This window comes from Pongo abelii, chromosome 21 (genome assembly GCF_028885655.2).
Source record: "Pongo abelii isolate AG06213 chromosome 21, NHGRI_mPonAbe1-v2.0_pri, whole genome shotgun sequence".
Lineage (NCBI taxonomy): Eukaryota > Metazoa > Chordata > Mammalia > Primates > Hominidae > Pongo > Pongo abelii.
In genome coordinates this window covers 32,395,260-32,409,470 of record NC_072006.2, presented here as the reverse complement: position 1 = coordinate 32,409,470, position 14,211 = coordinate 32,395,260, and the positions used below count along the sequence as shown (strand labels likewise).

Below are 14,211 nucleotides of genomic sequence, written 5' to 3'. Positions count from 1 at the left end.
GTTTTAGTTATAAGTTTAGTAATATAAGCAGAATTTAACATCCAGAATTAAGGCTATTTCCATTTCCATTCTCTAATAAATAAAAACATTTGTTGAAACTTAAATTGCTCTTCTCAGTGAAAACTTTAACAAGTCTTTTGTTGCTGGCTAAACATATCCATCTCTGAGGCCTAAAGCTTTCTCCTTCTGTGTTGGGCAGCAACCCTGCCCTGCCCTTGTTTGAACTGAAATTGAAAGTGGCTCCTCAGACCAGGCACGGTGGCTCACACCTGTAATCCCAGTACTTTGGGAGGCCAAGGTGGGCGGATCATCTGAGGTCAGGAATTTGAGAGCAGCCTGGCCAACATGGTGAAACCCTGTCTCTAATTGTTGTAAACATACAAAAATTAGCCGGCCATGATGGCTCATGCTTGTGATCCCAGCTCCTTGGGAAGCTGAGGCAGGAGAATCACTTGAACCCGGGAGTGAGAGGTTGCCGTGAGCCAAGATCGCACCACTGCACTCCAGCCTGGGTGACAGAGCAAGACTCCGTCTCAAAAAAAAAAAAAAAAAGAAAGTGGCTCCTCAGATTTAGGCCCCTTCTTATATTTGGCCATTGCCTTGCAGCCTTGTACTTCACATTGCCACCCTGGTGTTGGTGTGACATGGTATCCCATCCCTGAAGCTGCCTCCCTTGTTACTCACCTTGTTGCTGTCTGAGAAAGGAAATGGGTGATTCACAATCCTTAAATCAAGTGGCTTTCTCTTACCTAGAACTTCTGAATTGAACATACATTTAAACAATGACGTTGAAAAGATGTATAACTAGAGCAATAAAGACTGAAAAAGAAAGCTGCGGCCAGTTGTTAGTTTTTCTGAGGCTCCTTATCTGTTAAGTGGCACCCCAGGCTCCCTTGCTCTTGTCTCCTACTGCCTGTGATGGAGAAACCTCTTGCTGAACACTGGGAGCTACTTCACCACACTCACAGGCTATTCCCAGAAAGATTTTGCACCTGGGTAAAGCATCTTTGAGAAAATAACCTGTTGTCTTTCCCAGAGTGAACCCAGCTTCATCCCTGGAACTACCACATATGCTTTTCCCCTGGTGGGTTCTTAACCTGTTAACACTGAAATCTACATTGTTAGCTGCTGATAAAGCATCAGAAACATGGTCTAATCTAGGAGTCAGTATTTGGATTTCTTTTTTCTTTTTTCTTTCTTTTTTTTTTTTTTTTTTTTTGGAGATGGAGTCTTGCTCTGTCACCAAGGCTGGAGTGCAGTGACGCAATCTTGGCTCAGTGCAACCTCCACCTCCCAGGTTCAAGCAATTCTCTTGCCTCAGCCACCCTAGTAGCTGGAATTACAGGAGTGCACCACCACGCCCAGCTAATTTTTGTATTTTAGTAGAGATGGGGTTTCACCATGTTGGCCCCATGCTCTCGCACTCTTAACCTCAGATGATCTGCCCACCTCAGCCTCCCAAAGTTCTGGGATTACAGGTGTGAGCTACCACACCTGGCCTAGATTTCTTATTCTAGAATTTATTAATAATTCAATTTGAGAAGACTACCTAGACTGTTTGAGTTTTGTAATCTCTCATTCGTAGCTCTAAAGCTAATCCCTTGTGAATATCTAGACTGGAAATCCTTGTTAAGTACCTGCACCTTTTCAGGTTTTGTTAACTGGTTGGAGTCAGACTGGAGAATTTCATTTCTATTCATTTTTGGTTTTCTCTTTCTTTTTCTTTCCTTCCCCACACCCCAGGGCTACCAAGAAAAGAACAAATTCATTGCTGCACAAGGTAAAGTAATGACAGCTTTTTACTTTTAGATTTAACCATGATCACATAATGGGTTTGGGTTTTTTCTCCCAAATGCTGAGTGGATTAACCAGAATGCTGTAGCTTTTCTGTAATTTTTACCACCTAAAAGAATTGTAATCCATCTTGTAAAGAATTGTAATCCAGCCTTCATCTTGATGACTTAGTATCCAGGGATCCATTAAAAGAAGTCTTTTTGTATATGTATATTAAAAAGACTGGAAAAGGCTGTATACACAAAACACAGTCATAATGAGGCCGTCTGTCCTTGGGCCTAGTTAACCTTAGGTTCCAGCCAGGCTGCTCAGAGTTCGAATTAGGAATCAGTTTCCAGAGAGGATCAGCCACCTCACAGGGTCCAGGCTGGTTCTCCCCCAGCTCATGGGCCTGAGCCTCACCATTATTCACAGATAGTTGGTCTAGGAACTCTCAGATCAGGGACCCAGCACCATGTCCTTTATGTATTCTACACACATCTCCAGGCCTGCTGTTCTAACAACTGTCTTCACTCTGAACCCTAGCAAAAATATCTGGATGTTTGCAGCATTAAAAAGTAATTGAGGCTGGGCAGGGTGGCTCATGCCTGTAATCCTAACACTTTGGGAGGCCAAGACAGGTGGATCGTTTGAGCCCAGGAGTTCAAGATGAGCCTGGGCAACATAGTGAAACCCCACTTCTACTAAAAATTAGCCAGGAGTGGTGGCACGCACCTGTGATCCCAGCTACTTGGGAGGCTGAGGCACAAGAATCACTTGAACCCGGGAGCTGGAGGTTGCAGTGAGCTGAGATCACACTGCTGTACTCCAGCCTGGGTGACAGAGTGAGACTTTGTCTCAAGAAAAAGAGTCTTTAGGGACTACAAGATTTATAAAAACAGTTCTCCTCCCTTTTCTTTTCACTTTTTTAGTCTAATGCCCCTGGGGCAACCATTTTTATCTGTTGGCTTCTTATGGTAGATGACATCATCTGATCCCCTTACAGAGCACCTCCCCCTCAGTCAGACAGACGTGTACCCACGTATCCTCCCTACTCTCCCAGAAGAGTCAAATCACAATTTGGGGTTAAGGTAATATTTATTATTATTATGAGTTTACAAATATTCACAGCCGAAACACACAGTATTATGTTATTTTTTGTATAGTTTTTTCCCCCTTTTTTTTTAGTCATTGTGTTTTTTATATACCTACCACTGATTTTCCTCCCAAACTCTTTACCAGAAGTATATATCTTCTGTCAGTACCTTTAGATACATGAGGTTTAATTTTTTTATCTTGGGATCCTTCTAGAATCTTCTTTCTTCGGTTGCACTGTGGATTGGTTGCTCTCTATCCTCTGGCAGAGTTATCATTCTAAGACCAGTACCCTGGGAATTCCATTAGCCTCTCTGCTGTGTTGGATCTCATTTATTTTCATCTGTTTGCCTCTCATTTTTGTTTAGAATTTTCTAGTGACTTTCCGAAAAAGGTTATATGGGAGGTAAATTTTGAATTCTAGCCTGAACAAGTCATCCAACCTTTCTGGGGCTGATGACACCCACCTCAGAGCATAATAGGAAGGAGTAAATGCCATATGAAGCACTTAGCTCACTGTCAGGTCCATAATGTAGGTATTCTGTGAGCAGTCATGATTTCTAATTCCCAACTGTAATATCCTTGGGAGACATCATTCGTGTTCTGTTTATATTTTGACAGCCTTCCACCCAGCCCCATCCTAGTGCAGTGCCTGGCACATACATGGTAGAAACATGGAAAATACTCAATTAGTAACGGGGTGGATGGATACATGGGTTAGATATTTAGCTGGGGACATTTGGGCACAAGCTTCCAAAAGTCAGGAATGGATGTTCCCAGCCTCCCAGCATCTTTTTTCTTGGTGTATATTCTCTTCATTTTTGCTGTTGGCTACTTTAGGACCAAAAGAAGAAACGGTGAATGATTTCTGGCGGATGATCTGGGAACAAAACACAGCCACCATCGTCATGGTTACCAACCTGAAGGAGAGAAAGGAGGTAAGTGGAGAAATTGGGTGTGAACAGCAGAGGGATCACTCTGCATATAAGCTCTGAGTTCAAGCCTGGCTGTCTACCCTTTGTGGGTGCTGTACCAGTAGTTCATCCAGAAAGACACAGGCTGAAGTCTATCAGACTTTGCTATGGCCTGGAAGCCCCAGATATGAACCTCAGGTGTGTGCCTAGAGCACATTCCCTGTATTTGGTAGTCAAACAACTCACCCTGGTTCCAGAGCAGCCTGAAAGAGACTGACTTGGGCCATCAGCTAAGGAAAAGCCTCAGAGGGGTTTTTTTGTTGTTGTTTTGTTTTTTGAGACGGAGTCTTGCTCTGTCGCCCAAGCTGAAGGGCAGTGGTGCCATCCCGGGTCACTGCAAGCTCCGCCTCCCGGGTTCACGCCATTCTCCTGCCTCAGCCTCCCGAGTACCGCCCGTCACCACGTCCAGCTAATTTTTTGTATTTTTTTAGTAGAGACGGGGTTTCACTGTGTTAGGCAGGATGGTCTCGATCTCCTGACCTCGTGATCCACCCGCCTCGGCCTCCCAAAATGCTGGGATTATAGGTGTGAGCCACCGCGCCCGGCCCACAGAGGGGCTTTTTTCCCCTGGTTTCTCTAGTCCCTTATTTCCCTGGTTTTCTGCCCCACCTGCTGAGGCCTTTGGTATATCCTGGATCAGCAGAGGGAGCTTTATGAACTGAGACCCTGCAAGCCAAAGGGAATTTGAGGCCTTGGCCTGATCCTGGAGGCAGCCTCCTAACTGGGCCTTTTCCTTTTGTGGCTACCAAGTGCATGCCTGGCCTAACCAGCTCCATCACTGGGCCACAGCCAGAGCCAATTCTGGGTCCTGGGGTCGAGCCCCAGAGAGGAATACCTATTTGTTACCGTCTTTCTCAAGGATGGCCCTTGAGTCACCTTGATCCTAGGGTATCGGGTGTCGTGATCAACAACTCCACAGTGGTATGGGAAGACAGTGCTAGGGCTGGGCTTTAGGTTAGTTTCCTCCAACCAAACCTCTTGCTCTTGGAAGCTATCCAAAGCTCAGGCAACAGAAAAAGCTCTAGGCCTCTCATGGCAGGTTTACAGTCTGCATCAGTCCACTCTGGTGGCCCCCTCATAGCAGGCTGCTGGTTCGAGGGGTTCAAACAGGCTTTCTCCTAGAGCATGACCTGAAATGTTGTGAAAGTGCAGATTTTGTAGGTAAGATGGCTTCAGATTCGCCCTGAACCAAGGGAGTGTGGGTGGGAAACATTGAGAAGTATGGGGCTAGGGCTGTGTATAACTTAGGAGACTGTGCTCAATAGGATGGCGGCTAAGGAACTTGAGAAAAGGGCAAATTTGAATAAGTAAGTGTGCAACTGCCTGAGATAGAGAAGAGGTCAAAGGGCCCTCTGGGGGACTTTAATCTGGGCTTTGTGGGCTCTTCCTTCCAGACCCTTTGCATCTGCCCTGGGCAGGAGGTCTAAGGTCAGGGAATGTATGTCTTTTTCTTTCCAGTGCAAGTGCGCCCAGTACTGGCCAGACCAAGGCTGCTGGACCTATGGGAATATTCGGGTGTCTGTAGAGGATGTGACTGTCCTGGTGGACTACACAGTACGGAAGTTCTGCATCCAGCAGGTACTATCTCCTCTGTCCTTTCTCAGTTCTTATGTTGGATCTGCTGACCACTAAGAGGGAACAGGCTGGATCATCCCCCTGTACTCAGGGTGGTCAGAAGTTGCTCAGTATGCAGTATATGAATTCTGAAACCAGAGATCTGGGCTCAGGGGAACTTGTCTGTCAAAGCTAAAGGAGCAGTATTTTCATGACTGGTGAAAAATTACCTGTTGAGATGAAGTCTGATCATTTAGATATGACCAAGCACTGTGGAAAGGGAGCGTGAGAAGGCAGTGCAGTCTCCTAGGTGCTTGACTCACCTTTCTCCTCCTTTCCTACTCCAAAGACTCCTGACGTCAAGGATGTGATGGGCCTGCCCCTGGCCCTCCAGGCAACCCTGGAGACCTGAGCAAAGGTCACCTTCAGCCAAGGGGCAGTGTGGTACTGCGAAAAGAGGACTTAGCTGGGAGCACTGCATTGTAGTTCTGACCCTGCCACTGACTAGTTGTGAGACCTTGTGTCTGTGGTTAACTAACTCCCCTGGGTACACTTACTTTTCCATTGTCACTGACAACCACAGCTGTCACCTTCCCTCCCCTGGTACTGCCCACCCTTGGGTATCAGGGCCAACACACAGGATCTCCTCACTTCACAGGTGGGCGACATGAGCAACAGAAAGCCACAGCGCCTCATCACTCAGTTCCACTTTACCAGCTGGCCAGACTTTGGGGTGCCTTTTACCCCGATCGGCATGCTCAAGTTCCTCAAGAAGGTGAAGGCCTGTAACCCTCAGTACGCAGGGGCCATCGTGGTCCACTGCAGGTCAGTGTGGCCTGACCCTTGTCCCCCCACCCCCACATTTTGCCCCCATGGCCAGAGCAGGGGAACAGCACAAGGGCCCTGGCTGAGGAGGCTGGTACAGAGTAGATGACCTACTGGGGCACCAGCGCAACAGCCAGAGACTCCAAGTTCTAGTGCAGGGTGGAGAATATGACGAGGAAGTAGGGTAGGGCAGTCCTCCAAGATTAGGAGTTGGGAGACCCTGCTATGAAGCCAAAAGACTGGGTCAAGTGCTGGCCATGTATTTTTGCAGCCTTTGGACCCTTCTAGCTGGAGGTCAGGATTCAGGACGTACTGGAGTTCTTGGCTCCTGGAGAGTCCCAGCTCTACCCCATTCAGAATTAGGATTTAGACCCTGAAGGAAGAGCCCTCGCCTGTGTTGCCCCTCCCTATCTGCTCCCACAAGGCAGGCCGGCCATCCCTATAACCCCTTGCTCTCTGGCTACAGTGCAGGTGTAGGGCGTACAGGTACCTTTGTCGTCATTGATGCCATGCTGGACATGATGCATACAGAACGGAAGGTGGACGTGTATGGCTTTGTGAGCCGGATCCGGGCACAGCGCTGCCAGATGGTGCAAACGGATGTGAGTGATCTGTGGGTCAGGTGAGGGTGGGGGGTTCCAGGGCTAAAACATCTGCCTACATTGAGGATTCACTCAGTCTCACAGGTTATTGTAAATGATTACTATAGAGTGTGATTGTGGGGGAAAGAAAGATAGATCACACTGTTACTGTGTCTATGTAGAAAAAGGAAGACACAAGAAACTCCATTTTGTTCTGTACTAAGAAAAATTCTTCTGCCTTGAGATGCTGTTAATCTGTAACCCTAGCCCCAACCCTGTGCTCGCAGAAACATATGCTGTATTGGCTCAAGGTTTAATGGATTTAGGGCTGTGCAGGATGTGCTTTGTTAAAAATGTGTTTGCAGGCAGTATGCTTGGTAAAAGTCATCGCCATTCTCCAGTCTCGAGCACCCAGGGACACAATGCACTGCGGAAGGCCTCAGGGACCTCTGCCCAAGAAAGCCTGAGTGTCATCCAAGGTTTCTCCCCACTGAGACAGCCTGAGATACGGCCTCGTGGGAAGGGAAAGACCTGACCGTCCCCCAGCCCGACACCCATAAAGGGTCTGTGCTGAGGAGGATTAGTGAAAGAGGAAGGCCTCTTTGCAGTTAAGATAAGAGGAAGGCATCTGTCTCCTGCTCGTCCCTGGGAATGGAATGTCTTGGTGTAAAACCCGATCATACATTCTATTTACTGAGATAGGAGAAAACCGCCTTATGGCTGGAGGTGAGGTATGCTGGTGGCAATACTGCTGTTTACTGCACTGAGATGTTTGTGTAAAGTCAGACATAAATCTGGCCTACGTGCACATCAAGGCACAGCACACCTTTCCTTAAACTTATTTATGACACACAGTCCTTTGCTCACATGTTTTTCTGCTGACCCTCTGCCCACCATTACCCTATAGTCCTGCCACATCCTCTTCACCGAGATGGTAGAGATAGTGATCAATAAATACTGAGGGAGCTCAGAGACCAGTGCTGGTGCATGTCCTCCGTATGCTGAGCACCGGTCCCCTGGCCCGCTGTTCTTTCTCTATACTTTGTCTCTGTGTCTTCTTTCTTTGCTCAGTCTCTCGTCCCATCTGACGAGAAACGCCCACAGGTGTGGAGGGGCTAGCCCCTTTCATGTGATGAAGGGCTCTTATAAATTATGTATTCAAAGAAATTGAGCACAGAGGAGGTTGTGGTTTCATGCCTGGGAGAGTCAGGAAGGCAGATGACAGGTTACTGGACTTCAAGGATTAGGGAACAGGCAGCTGAAAGAGCCAGTGCCCAGAGACATGATGAAGCTCGGCCACATCTGGGAGCAGCAGTGAGGTTGGCTCTGCAGTTGGGGCATAGCACCAGGAGGGAGGCAGGGACCAGACTATCACGGGCTTTGGGTGTCTCCAGTTTCTGACAGCCCCTTCAGACTATTAAATCTGCACTCTCAGAATGAGCAGGAATTGAGTTTGTCCTTCTCTCCAGGCGTCCACCACCCCCAAGATAGACCTGGACCCTTCTTCCCAAGTAAAGCACCCCCACAGGGACTCCTGCATTTCAAGTCCCACTTCACTAAATTGGGATAATAAGAGGGAGTCCTTTTATTCCTGCTAGGATCAAAGGAGGAATGGACTGGAGTGAAGTGGGGGTAGGAGCGGGTGATCTGGCATGAGAGCTATGTTGTATGTAACCAAGAACTTGTGTGTCATTCATGTTTCAGATGCAGTATGTCTTCATATACCAAGCCCTTCTGGAGCATTATCTCTATGGAGATACAGAACTGGAAGTGACCTCTCTAGAAACCCACCTGCAGAAAATTTACAACAAAATCCCAGGGACCAGCAACAATGGATTAGAGGAGGAGTTTAAGGTGAGTTGGAGCTGGATAACCTCCTTCAGACTGAAGGATCCTTGTAATCTGGGGAACATGGGACGCCTGACTGTGCATTTGCCAACAGTGAATCCCCTTGTGAGGCATGCCAGTGGTTAAGGAGATGGTCCTTTACTCGTACTCTAGTAATTCTCGACTCATCCTGCACGTTGGAATCACTTTGGTTGTGTTTGAGTAGGGAGAAGCAGGCAACAGTATTTTAAGGCCCCTAGCCCTCCGAGGTGATTATGATACACAGCAAGAGCAGTTTTTTGTGTAAGAGCCAGATAATAAATATTTTAGGCTTTGCAGGCCACATGGTTTCTATCCAGCTACTTAGTGCTGTCTTTGTAACACAAAGGCAGCCGTAACCAATAGGTAAATATAATGAGTGTGGCTGTTTTATAAAACTTTATTTGCAGGCAGCAGGCAGCAGGCCAGATTTGGCTTCTGGACCTTAGATCACTGATGGCTTCTATATGCCACTAGACAATGGTTCTCAACACCACCTAAGGCATATGTCACACTGTCATCAGTAAAAGTGCTTTCCCAGGCTGGGCACAGTGGCTCACGCCTGTAATCCCAGCACTTCGGGAGGCTGAGACAGGTGGATCATGAGGTCAGGAGTTCGAGACCAGCCTGGCCAATATGGTGAAACCCCGTCTCTACTAAAAATACAAAAAGTAGCCGGGCATGATGGCACACGCCTGTAGTCCCAGCTACTCAGGAGGCTGAGGTGAGAGAATTGCTTGAACCCGGAAGGCAGAGGTTGCAGTGAGCCGAAATCGTGCCACTACACTCCAGCCTGGGCGACAGAGCGAGACTCCATCTCAAAAAAAAAAAAAAGTGCTTTCTGAGAAGCAGGAGATTCTGGGTTGGGGTGGGGAGGACCACTTAGAGAAGTTCTTCTCAGATATAGCATGTGCACAGATTTCTTTGGGATCCTGTCAAGATGTGGGTTCTGCCAGGCACGGTGGCTCATGCCTGTAATCCCAGCACTTTGGGAGGCCAAGTCAGGCAGATCACCTGAGGTCAGGAGTTCAAGACCAGCCTGGCCAACATGGTGGAACCCCATCACTACTAAAAGTACAAAAATTAGCCAGGCATGGTGGCACATGCCTGTAATCCCAGCTACTTGGGAGGCTGAGGCAGGAGAATCACTTGAACCCAGGAGGCAGAGATTGCAGTGAGCTGAGATTGTGCCACTGCACTCCAGCCTGGGTGACAGAGCAAGACTCTGTCTCAAAAAAAAAAAAAAAAAAAAAAGATATAGGTTCTGATTCAGCAGGTATGAGTTAAAGCTTGAGATTCTGCATGTCTTTTTTTTTTTTTTTGAGATGGAGTTTCACTCTTGTCACCCGGGCTGGGGTGCAATGGCGCAATCTCAGCTCACTGCAACCTCTGCCTCCCGGGTTCAAGGGATTCTTCTGTCTCAGCCTCCTAAGTAGCTGGGTCTACAGGCACGTGCCACTACCCCCAGCTAATTTTTAGTAAAGACAGAGTTTCACCATGTTGGCCAGGCGGGTCTCAAACTCCTAACCTCAGTTGATTGCCCACCTTGGTCTCCCAAAGTGCTGGGATTACAGGCATGAGCCACCATGCCCAGCTTGAGATTCTGCATTTCTAATAAGATAAGCCAACACTGCTGGTGTATGGGCTACACTTAGAGTAGCAAATGTCAAGAAGGAGCCTCGATCAGGAGAAGGGAGGATGCAATTCTGAATAAGTTTTTTTGAAGAGCCTTAGGCAGCCTCTGGGGGTGGAACTGCAGAGTGGACACACTCCCTCCTACGATGCTGGAATCCCTTGCTCCAGGATCACAAAATTCCAAGCCAGGAGAATCTCAGGAGAGTCCACAGGAGCCTGGAAGGTAGCATTTCCCAAACAGTCTCTTGGCTTCGGGGTTCCAACAAGAACATATGGGAACAGAGGTCAGGGCCCTGGTGAGAAGAGCAGTATGGAGCCAGAGTGGCCTGGAGGTGCAGGCCAAGTGACAGGCATAATCTTGTCAAGTTCAGTTACTGGGATCAGTAATGTTTCCCCTGCCCTTCCCAATTCAGAAGTTAACATCAATCAAAATCCAGAATGACAAGATGCGAACTGGAAACCTTCCAGCCAACATGAAGAAGAACCGTGTTTTACAGATCATTCCATGTAAGAGCTCTCCCTCCACTCCAAAGCCTTATTGCCCCATCCCTCAATTCCCTCCACCCCTTCCACTTCTCAGGTACTAGTTAATGATTGGCGTGTAGACAAGAACCATGGCGTTGCCTCTTGTTGCACCCAGTTAACAACATGGCATTGCCTTTTGTTGCACCTTAGTGGCTTCTGGATATAAAAGAACGTAAAAGCCAAAGGCTTTCTCCCTAATGAGCTAGGAACAGACATGTCCTTGCCCAGCTGGGATTCTGTCTGCCCAGGGCCTGAGGTGGGAGCAATGTAAGGAGAGGGAGAAGACAAATGATATTGGCTAGCCATAAGCCGCTATCCTTCTTACAGATGAATTCAACAGAGTGATCATTCCAGTTAAGCGGGGCGAAGAGAATACAGACTATGTGAACGCATCCTTTATTGATGTAAGTGGTGGGTGTGACCCTTGAGCCCCCAACACCCTATGGAGATTCAGCCAGCACTTGCAGTGCCTCCCTCCCATACCTGCTGGGGAGGATCATGTTTGAATCAGTCAACAAATAGTGAATTGATACTCACCCTGTGCATTAGGTCTGTCCAGCTCCATAGAGCAGAAGGTGGGGGAAAACAGATGGCATGCAGCAGTATAATACCTGGAAGAAAAAGTTCACAGAGCAGACCACAACCAAGAGGAACCTGGCTTCCCTCTGATCTTTCCCATTCCTGCCCTCTTCATCCTAGCTCTAATCCCTGTTCCACTTCCCTGTCTCTTATAGAAAGCAACCAGCTTGTTGGATAGGGTTTCGTCCTTGGCCACAGGGGAGCTCTGTATGGGTTGAGTTTGCCTCCAAGCAGTCCCCATTCCCTTCTAGTGGCCTGTCTTCTCCACTAGTCCCTCTCTGATTAAACCATCCCACCCTTGCAATTAACCTGGCCTGTGCAGGGCTACCGGCAGAAGGACTCCTATATCGCCAGCCAGGGCCCTCTTCTCCACACAATTGAGGACTTCTGGCGAATGATCTGGGAGTGGAAATCCTGCTCTATCGTGATGCTAACAGAACTGGAGGAGAGAGGCCAGGTGAGCTCAAAAGGTCCTGGGTGGTGAGAGACAGAGACAGCATGAAAAGGTGTGTGTGTAAATGGGGACATTGGGAAGGCAAGAAGGTGTTTGGACCTTGTCTTTGACTTATACGGTCCAAACAGTATGTTTGCGTAGTATAAGTACATACTTAAAGGTATATAAATACATATGCATTTCCAGGATTGCCCAGCCAGTTGGTGTCTAAGCAGTCATTAGCTTCTCCCAAGACTGGAAAAGCAATGTGATCTGAGCCTCCAGGTTATTCCCAGACAGCTCACATCCTTTCACTTTCTCCTGAATACAGTCCCCATAGCCTAGCCTTTGCACAGTGCCCCAGGCGGGGCACCCTCTCCTTCCCAATGCCCCAGGCAGGGCAACTAGGTCAAGGTTCTGAGGTGGACCCAATATGAGTGTCCCTAAGAAGGGATTGCCTCATTGCTGACTACATAAAATAAAGCAGTAGAATTTGAGAAATTATACAAACGAGAAACTTATAGTCTAATATTCAGTAATAAGGAAATCTTTTAAAGAAAAAAGCCCTCAGGTCTATTAAAAAGCAGAGTTGTCCGGAAACTCATACTAAAAAGGGACCCTAGCAGTCCCCTAGGTCAACTTCCTCTCAGTATAGGAAACCTCCTAATATTGTTCCTGAGTCAGAATCATACAGCCTCTACTAAGCACATTCAATTTCAGGGATATCTCCCTCACCCCCCACATTATGGGGGGACCCAGTCTGTGTTCTGACAATGCTTATTCTTTTAAAAATTATTTCTGTTGAGGTTGCACATTGCAGCAAATGAGCGGTTCATTATGTCTGGAGTGTCACTTAGCAGGGATGAGAATCTAGAGAATGGGCCTGGAGAGAAGCTAGCAAGGCCTGGTGAGAAAATTCCTTCTAAGCCACAGTGAAGAGTTTGGTCTTCCTAAAGCAATTGAAGAGCCGTTGACAACATCCCATTGTGTTTTTTAAAAAATCCCTCTGGCAGCAGTGAGAAGGACTCATTAGAAATGGGGAAGCTGTGGCAGTAATGCTGGTGGCCTGGACTCGGGTGGTGAGAGGGTGCTGTCCCAGAAAGGGTGAAGTGAGGAGGAATTAAGGATGGCACCCACTCATGACTCATTGAATTTATAGTCAAACATTTAAAATACAAAGTATGTTTTACATTAGTTGTCCCAAGTCACTAGTTGTTCCCCATCTGTACTTGTGTTAACTTTGGTACAAGGCTTTACACATATTTGCTCACCCTGATGTTTCATTACATCAGGGTTTTTTTTTTTTTGGTTTTGTTTGTTTGTTTGAGAGAGGGTCTCACTTTGTCACCCAGGCTGGAGTGCAGTGGCACGATCTTGGCTCACTGCAGCCTCAACCTCCCAGGTTCAAGTGATCCTCCCACATAGCCCTCCAAGTAGCTAGGACTAAAGACACGTGCCACCACGCCCGGCTAGTTTTTGTATTTTTTTGTAGAGATGGGGTTTCACCATGTTACCCAGGCTGCTATTGAACTCCTGGGCTCAATTAATCCACCCACCTAGTTGACCCAAAGTGCTAGGATTACAGGTTTGAACCACCGTGCCCGGCATTTTTTTCAATTTTAATCAGTCATTTAACTCATTAGCTATTCTTCCTAGACTTGTATCATGTACCTAATCAACAGACATACTTTGTAGGTCTTCATCGTCTTTTTTTTTTTTTTTTTTTTTTTTTTGAGACGGAGTCTCACTCTATCGCCCAGGCTGGAGTGCAGTGGCACAATATGGCCTCATTGCAACCTCTGCCTCCCAGGTTCTGGCAATTCTCCTGCCACAGCCTCCCTAGTAGCTGGGATTAAAGACACCCACCATCATGCCTGGCTAATTTTTGTAGGCACGGGGTTTCACCATGTTGGCCAGGCTTGTCTCAAACTCCTGACCTCAGGTTATCTGCCTGATGCAGCCTCCCAAAGTGCTGGGATTACAGGCGTGAGCCACTGCGCCCAGCGTCTTCGTCATCATTAATAACAATACTGATGAGGTGGGAGGTTTGGTTAAGGTGCTTGGCTTTGCACTCAAGGAAGCACACACCTGAGTAACAAAAGCCATTTAGGAAATGAGCCACCGTGTTCTCAGGAGCTAGGTGCCTGTTCCCTGCCCTCTCTGATCAGTCGTGATGGAACCTGCAGATCAGACCAGGGCCCTACCTGTGGTCCCTTCTGCACCCCTACCCTCCAGATCTGTGATGGGCAGGACCAAAGAGCAGGCCGAAGAGCTGGAACCACGAGCACAAGGACCATCTTGGCCCACTGCCCTGTGATAAAATGTGGCCCAGTGAACATCTCTGCCTCTGTCCAGTCAGATGCAGGCTCTT

At 47.6% G+C, this 14,211-nt stretch overlaps 1 protein-coding gene across 5 annotated transcripts in view; it reads left to right on the top strand.

Annotated features, from left to right (window-relative positions):
- PTPRA (protein tyrosine phosphatase receptor type A) overlaps positions 1–14,211 on the top strand; it is a 167,720-nt gene that overhangs the window by 144,996 nt on the left and 8,513 nt on the right. For all 5 annotated transcript variants that reach the window (XM_054542099.2, XM_009233422.3, XM_063720600.1 and 2 more), the window contains 9 exons: positions 1,744–1,780; positions 3,709–3,806; positions 5,301–5,420; positions 6,055–6,221; positions 6,688–6,823; positions 8,507–8,656; positions 10,717–10,810; positions 11,156–11,232; positions 11,730–11,864. In XM_054542099.2, the coding sequence (XP_054398074.1) occupies positions 1,744–1,780; positions 3,709–3,806; positions 5,301–5,420; positions 6,055–6,221; positions 6,688–6,823; positions 8,507–8,656; positions 10,717–10,810; positions 11,156–11,232; positions 11,730–11,864 (1,014 nt within the window). The remainder of the gene's footprint in view (positions 1–1,743; positions 1,781–3,708; positions 3,807–5,300; positions 5,421–6,054; positions 6,222–6,687; positions 6,824–8,506; positions 8,657–10,716; positions 10,811–11,155; positions 11,233–11,729; positions 11,865–14,211) is intronic.